This window comes from Chaetura pelagica, unplaced genomic scaffold (genome assembly GCF_000747805.2).
Source record: "Chaetura pelagica isolate M959 unplaced genomic scaffold, ChaPel_1.0 scaffold72, whole genome shotgun sequence".
NCBI lineage: Eukaryota > Metazoa > Chordata > Aves > Apodiformes > Apodidae > Chaetura > Chaetura pelagica.
The window spans coordinates 3,736,413-3,743,940 of record NW_009952560.1 but is presented as its reverse complement, the minus strand read 5'-3'; the positions used below and the strand labels follow the sequence as shown (position 1 = coordinate 3,743,940).

At 41.9% G+C, this 7,528-nt stretch overlaps 1 protein-coding gene across 1 annotated transcript in view; it reads left to right on the top strand.

The window, feature by feature from the left end:
• Window positions 1–7,528, top strand: part of GOSR1 (golgi SNAP receptor complex member 1) — a 31,285-nt gene that overhangs the window by 1,936 nt on the left and 21,821 nt on the right. The window contains exons 2-6 of the mRNA XM_009993204.1: window positions 230–338; window positions 1,846–1,933; window positions 2,071–2,178; window positions 3,245–3,336; window positions 3,827–3,901. Coding sequence (XP_009991506.1) covers window positions 230–338; window positions 1,846–1,933; window positions 2,071–2,178; window positions 3,245–3,336; window positions 3,827–3,901 — 472 coding nt within the window. The remainder of the gene's footprint in view (window positions 1–229; window positions 339–1,845; window positions 1,934–2,070; window positions 2,179–3,244; window positions 3,337–3,826; window positions 3,902–7,528) is intronic.

The window sequence follows — 7,528 nt, the reverse complement described above, 5'->3', positions numbered from 1 at the left end:
GACCCGGGGGGAGCGGGGAGGGGGGCGGCCCCGGCCCCTCGCGGCGCTGCGGGACGGGGTGTTCAGCCCTGGGTGCTTTCTGGGTTGTGAGGTCATTCCCCCCCTTTCCCTGCGGGGTTCCCCTCGCTGGGACTCCTGAGGAGTCTGTGCCGGTTTTCCCGAGAAAGCAGCCCGGGCAGTCTCGCCCCCCCGGGGTCGGGGCGCGGGTCTGTGACTTGTCCCCGTGCAGATCTCAGGAAGCAGGCGCGGCAGCTGGAGAACGAGCTGGACCTGAAGCTGGTCTCCTTCAGCAAACTCTGCACCAGCTACAGCAGCAGCCGAGACGGAAGGCGCGACAGGTATAGGTACTAGCCCGTTTCTTTTTGTTTTAAACGCCGCTTGTGCTCCTGGGTCCATGATTTGCTGAGTGCTTGGTCCCACCTGTGGCTTTTCTGCTGAACTCCTGAGGAAGCTCCTTTCGGCACTTCTTGGTGCTGGTGTTGGTCTTGGTGCAATAATGATCTGGCTTTTGAATGCACGTTATATCGGCTTATTTGCCAATTTTTAAGTTTTATTAAACTAACAGGGAGTCGTCAGGGACTTCAGTCTCAGGGGAGCAGGGAAGTGGAGCTGTGACTGCTCCAGGGTTGTGCAGGTGAGCAGCCCTTCCTATGAGGGGCAGCTGCTGCTGCCTGGCTTTCTCCTGAGATAAGTACTAGTAGTGAGAACTCTATAGATGTTTTTACACACCTGAACTGGATCTGTGTACACCTGTGCATGTGAATGGTTCCTGTTTGCTTTAGACAGGTTTGTTCTTGACTGAAGAATTAGTAGGATGAAACTTGTCAAGAGTTGAGGTCTTCCCTGCAGTTCCACAGCACTAATTATCAGCTTCTCTGTCTCTGTGCACAAACTTTGAAAACTGCCAGCCTTTGCTTCTGGACTGTGGGTCACAACACTGTGTATCAGCTGTGACTACTGTGCGTATGGATGTTGGTATTCTGTAATTAGTATTTTTTTAGTTCGATGATGGAACCAATTTTTGAACCTTTCCATGAATTGCTGGTTCAGGAAGCCTGAGAGAGCCTTAGGAATGATCATCTTGAATCAGTGTCCTAATCTCTCATCTCTGGCTCTGTATGGTATTACCTGCTGCATAGTCTAATTATTTTAGTTATTTTTGCTGTCTACTCGAGGTGTAGTGGCTTCCCAAAGCAAAGAGTAGCCTCTGAGAGGGGTTAGTTGCTACACTCCTGCAGGGTGGCCTGCCCAGTGTTGTGCTTCTGTTCTGTTGCCCAGCTGGAACTTTTCATTGTGGTTTTAGTTTATCTTAAAAAGCACAGAGCTGGATGAAACTGTGATAAAGGGGGTGGTTTGTATTGCTCTGCAGAGCCCTGGCTGCTGAATAGGTCAGTGGGTTGTGTAATTAAGATGTAATTATTTGGGTGGTAAAATGTGCTCATAGTGCAGTGCTCCTTCCTGCCCATAAATAAATCAAGCTTAGAAGTTGGGGAGAAGGGGTGTGTGTGTTGATAATTTATTTATTAAATTCAATGGTTGAATCAATTTTTTAACCTTTCCATTAATTTCTGGTTCTGGAAGCACTGGTGCTACTTGTGTGCTGGTAGTAGACAAGTCTTTTCTAAGAAGAGATTCTGTTTTCCCTGACTGATACTGTCTCATTAGCTCAGATAAGAGCTAAAGGCATGTGTGATAAGGAAATGTACTGTTCCTGAGCTTAATTAATCTCTTTATGAAAGCTGGGTAGTGGAGTTTGCCAACACCTGATGTTAATATGTCCTGATTTCTTGCATTAATGAAAAGCTACTGTGCTTTTCAGTGACTGCTCCTCCTCTTTTTCTTTAGCTCTGACACAACTCCTCTCTTAAATGGATCAAGCCAGGACAGAATGTTTGAGACCATGGCTGTGGAGATTGAGCAACTCCTGGGAAAGGTAATTCAAGTGATTTTACTTCAGGAAAAACTGCCGTTCAGGTTCTGTGAGGAATGGGAGGAGATACTTGGCCATTGTAGCTCTCTCACAAAGAACAATCCGTTTCATGGGTTTGTTGTGCTTTTCCCTCCCTCCAGCTGACTGGAATAAATGACAAAATGGCAGAATACACAAACAGTGCAGGAGTCCCCTCCCTGAATGCTGCTCTGATGCACACCTTGCAGCGCCACAGAGACATCCTGCAGGTACAGACACGAGGCCTTCTTTCTTTCAGCATCTTCCTTTGTTTGGAAGAATTATGATCAGTGCTGATATCACAGTGTCCTTAAATATCTTACCAGAAGATGTAAATGCCACCCATCCCACCTTGCTTTTCTGCTCTCCAGGCACTCCAAGAAGTGAACTCTGGAGTTGAAAAAGTAGCATTTCCATCGTGATATTGGTGCCTGGCACCTCACTGAGAATCAGTAGTAAAGCAGATGATCTTATGTAGGTGGTTTTAATACATGAGAGGGACTCATGAATTATTTTGAATTATTTTGAATTCAATTAATTACTGCTTGCGTGGGCTGTGATGTAGCAATAGGAGAGGAAACATCACATTTAAGATAAGAAAACATATTTGTCAAACTACCTAAACAGCTAAAGGGAGGGAGACACTACTAGTTAGTGTTATAAATCAATTGTGTTTCAAGCTGGTGGTGTTTTCATGGCATAGTAATGTTAAAAATACATGTTTTATCTAGCTGGTTATACACAGTTTGGTTTCTGCTTCATATCTGTGCGGAACACAAAGTAAAAAGCTTAGTGCTTGGTAAGAGCCATGGTATTCATGTGAAAAATGGTGCTGAATGTTCACAGTGATTTTTGGTGCACACTAGTTGCCAGTTAAACTGCTTTTCAAGCAGCGTTAGCTGCCTGAAATTTTTCACGTGTAAAATTGCAACTTGAAAATTATAAGATCATTTTCATAATTCAGGAAATACTCCTTTTTCATCTGGTGTAACTTAACAAAAAATAAGCTTCTTTACCATGCCAAATAAGGTGAAGATGTGTGAGATTGGGAGAAGGAATTACAGTGGCTTTCCCTCTGACCTTAGCTAGCAAAAGTGAACACCTACTGAAAGAGCAGAGAGCTTTAAAAATACTTTGCATGAACTTCTAAGCATTTTTTTAATGTTAATTCCCTGGTTTTGTACATTGTGTTGGAAAGCAGCAAGCATTTTAATAGATGGTTGGATCTTACTTGAGTATATTGTGTTGTTAAATTGAACTCAGGATCCTAAGTTTGGAATAATTGTTTTATTACAGGATTATACACACGAATTCCACAAAACCAAAGCAAATTTCCTGGCAATACGAGAAAGGGAGAACCTGTTGGGATCAGTAAGAAAAGATATAGAGTAAGTTGTGGTGTGTGTTACAGCCATGGGATGGGACTGTCCTCAGAGGAGAAGGTGGAAACCCTCCTGTAGGAGAACACCTGGCAGAGCTTATTGATCTGCATTCTGAATGAAGCAAAAAGTTACTGGAATTGATGGCTTTTCTTAAGGTCATGATAAGATTCTGTTTTGGTTTGGTTTTACTCACTGAAAAGAAAGTAATGTTTTTAAAGAAAAGCTGTAAAGCTATGGCAAATCACATGAAAAAGGTCTGGAACTTTTCTGTGTGGTCACTTGGGAGTAAAAGCATGTTAGATACCTACATCAGTTAAGAAACACACTGAGGTGTCCCTGCTCATAGCAGGGAGGATGGATCCTGATGATCTTTGAGGTCCCTTCCAACCTGAACCATTTTATTATGCTGTGATTAATCTAATGACTATCTATGCCTAAAGAAAAGCTTCAAGAAAAAAACATTTTCCAATACTTACTGGTTTTTTTTACATTTCAGGTCATATAAAAGTGGGTCTGGTGTGAATAACAGAAGAACAGAACTATTCCTGAAGGAACACGAGCACCTTCGAAAGTAGGTGTTACTGGTTATTTGTCTGGGTCTGAGGGGCCTCACTGGTCTGGGGGATGAACCTTCTGAATTTCAAAGACACCTGAAAGCTTGTCCCTTTCTGGCTGTGTGTATCCATATGGAATGCCTTGCCCTGGGTGTTCTGTGGCAGTGCTGCTGCTGGGGCAGCTGGATTAACAGTTCCAGCTTGTGCTGACTATGAAGTGCCTGTCGTGGGCAGGAGGCAGGATGGGTTTGAGTGGGTTTGATTTCTCGATCTTGACAAAAATAAGTGACATCAGTGGCTTTCACAACTCACTTGTGACTCAGATGTGCTTGGCCTACTCTCTTAAGGAAGTAGATGCCTTTAGAGTTCACTAACTGGGGTAAGGGCTAAAAACAAAACAGAAAGTCCCAGTGAATTCCCTGTGTTTCATTTTCTCCTTTATTTGTCACAGTCGGGCAGAGAAGTACCTTCTTTGTTCTGTTATCTCTGCCTTTGTCCAAAAGGTGAGGGAAGCAACCAATTCCAAAATTGCCTTTGCACTTAAATATTTCCAAATTGACTCTAATTTATAGATCAAGATAACAAGCAAACTATAAATCATTTTATTCATGTTGCAGAGAGGGCATTAGATTAGGGAGTTGCTTTATGTGTTCCTTGTTCAGCAGAAGCAGCACAATCCACTAAAAAAAGCACTGGAAGGTTCATGTTTTCTAAGTAGCCGAGAAGCAGGGCTGGTCTTCCTGCCTCTGTGTGGTGCTGAACCTCAGTCTCACACAAGAGGGCAGGCTCTCATTTGGAAAATGAAATAAATACAAAATGACCTGTGGCTTTCTCAAGTGGGCTTTTTTTTTGAAAGATAACTTAAACTCCTTGCCAGACCTGCACAAAAAGCTTTTACAGGGAAGTAAAACCAGATTTTTTTGGTTGTGGTTTGTCACCACTTCATCCTAGGTTTTCTTGGATATCTTTAAAACTTAGAAATTAATTTATTTAAAGCTTATTACAGCTGTTGTTACATTGAATTGATCATTAAACACACATGATCAGGAAATAGTTTCCAGGAAAAAAACCCTCAATCTTAATATTTTTGGAGGTGAATGTGACCTGAAATATACTTTGAAGCATCCAAGTCAGTTAATCTAAGTAAACCTGATGCTTTTTAGATGTTGTGTTTTGAGGTTTTTTGATTTGTCGTGTTGGTTTTTTTTATTGGAGGGGTGGTAAATACTTTTATACATTTAGCATTAAAGGCTACAGATAAAATATTTCAGGAGTTGTAAAATATACTTCTAAGAACCTGATGTTCCTCTGAATACACTGTTTTGAAAAGTTTGAATCAATGGAAAGAGGAGAAATTAAACCATTTTGTAAATGTTGTCCGGCAGATGTGTTCAGAATTTGAGCCTTGCATTCCTTGAGGCATTAATTAATTTGATCTCTTTAAACATGTTCAACTCTAGAGTATATTTTTAGGATAAAAATGCATGAAAAATAGATAAAGCAGTTGGAGAAACAATTAAACCATCTTCTGGGGAATTATTTGGAAATGTCAAGACTTTAAAAAGAAAAACCAGCTGGGAGAAAGTAAACAAGAAATAATGTATTAGGGATCTTTAGGAAACAGGCCCAAAACTAAGCATGGAATACTGCTGCAGGGAGGAGATAACTGTGAGGTGTATGGAGAAATCTGGTGTAGAAGAAGACAACCTTGGCAAGAAGTCAAAGCTTGCAAGATGTTCAAAACATTTGAATCCACAATCAGTAAGCTCAGACAGAGATACTGGCAGGGGAAATAATTGAAGAGTTTCAACATATTTGCCTTCACAGAAAGCAGTTAATGAGTTATTAATGACAAAAGCTGTAAAAGCAAAAGATCCCAAGAAATCACTGGGAGCTGGCAGGTTGCACCAAACACGCTCCTAGGAGAAGCTGAGGAGCTTTGTGTGAGTCTTGGTGCTGCTTATTTGCAGTGTGATAAATTGTGGTGCTGATGGCAGAACTGTGGGACTGAGAGATGAACATGGTCATCATAGAATCATGGAATGCTTTGGGTTGGAAGGGACCTTAAAGATCATTTAGTTCCAGCCCCCTGCATGGACAGGGACACCTCCCACCGGGCCAGGTTGCTCAGAGCCCCATCCAACCTGCCCTTCAACACTTCCAGGGATGGGGCAGCCACAACTTTTGTGTCACAAAGATACAAGAGTATAATTTCAAATGTATTTTTTGTGGAGTTGTGCGACCTATGACAAGAGCTTGATAAATGGAGATGGGAACATAAACATTGCAAGTGTCTTGTTATATACTGCAAAGTCATGAAATAATGTCCTGGGAGTGGTAGATTCATACTGGATATTGGAGTGTTCACTTGGTTTAACTCTGCTTAATTTAGGGGATTAAATAATTTAACCTACTACACATTTATTCCATGATCTGATAATGAAGCCTATATGAGCTATTCCCTGCTGCTGAGTACCAGACTCATCTGTCAACCTTTCTCTTTATGCACTGCCATTTGAGGCAGGATAAAGCAGAAACCTGAGTTTACTCTTGGTTTGATTTTCCATGGATGCTCGTTGGGAGCCTGGGGCAGTATTGTTTGTGGGGGAAATAAGAGTTCTGCTTCTTGCCTAAATTTCCCTTTTTATTTCTCTGTCATGTTTTGAACATCATTTCTTTGGGAAGGACTAAGAATGAAAGTGAATCAGTCTGTGTTAATTTTTAAAGTGTTGATCATCACAGAAGGGGAAATAAAAAAAGCACCTGAGTACAAAATTTTGAGGAGTTAAAGGATCCAACGTGTGTTAGGGAGGTACAGCAGCTGAAGAAGTGCTGAGCAAACTGCTCTGTAATACAGAAACTTGCTATCCATTAACCCCGAGGATCCTGCATCCGTTTGGATTCACTTTCCCTGGGTGGGGCTGGCTGCTGTGTCAGTGCTGCTGGCACAAGTGGCTTGTGCACCTGCAGGGATCAGGGTGCTGCCTGGGCACCCCTGGGCTGGGGGCAGGGGGTCTGCACTGCCACAGCCCCCTCCTGGCAGGGTCAGAGCCTCTGCTACTCTTCTCTTGGACTGAAAACTTTGCTGCTGGTTCATTTTGTAGATCAGCTGTTTTTGAGTTTTATTGGGAAAGGAGATTTGTCTATAAATGTTTTTGACTGTATGGATAGGAGGCATAAAGCTTCCAAGTCACTCAGTTTCCTACTGAAATTCTATGTAGATAATTCAAGGATATCTTGTTTTGCCAACCCTTGGAAAGAAAACCAATAATGCCTATTTGTTTTAAATAAAAATGTTGACACCTATTAATTAAAATGGGGCTGGAAGACAGGTCTGGTTGAATATCAATGCTCTGTTAATATTTCTACCTAATGCCTCAGATCTTTTAGGGTGTCAGATGCTTAAAGAAACACCAAGTCTGGCTCAGTCATGCTTGCAGTTGATTTTTGAATGCTTGTTTTCTCGGGTCTGTGCCATTCACTAAAGGTGTTTGTCTCATCTTTTCTGTTGATGTGCTCTTGGCCAGGGAGGTAAACAAGTCATCCTTTTTCTTGTAATACTGTTTTCCATCTAAAGAAAACAATTTTGATGAATAGATCTACCTTAGCATTTTTAAAACTGAAAAGTGCTGCCTCAGGGGAAA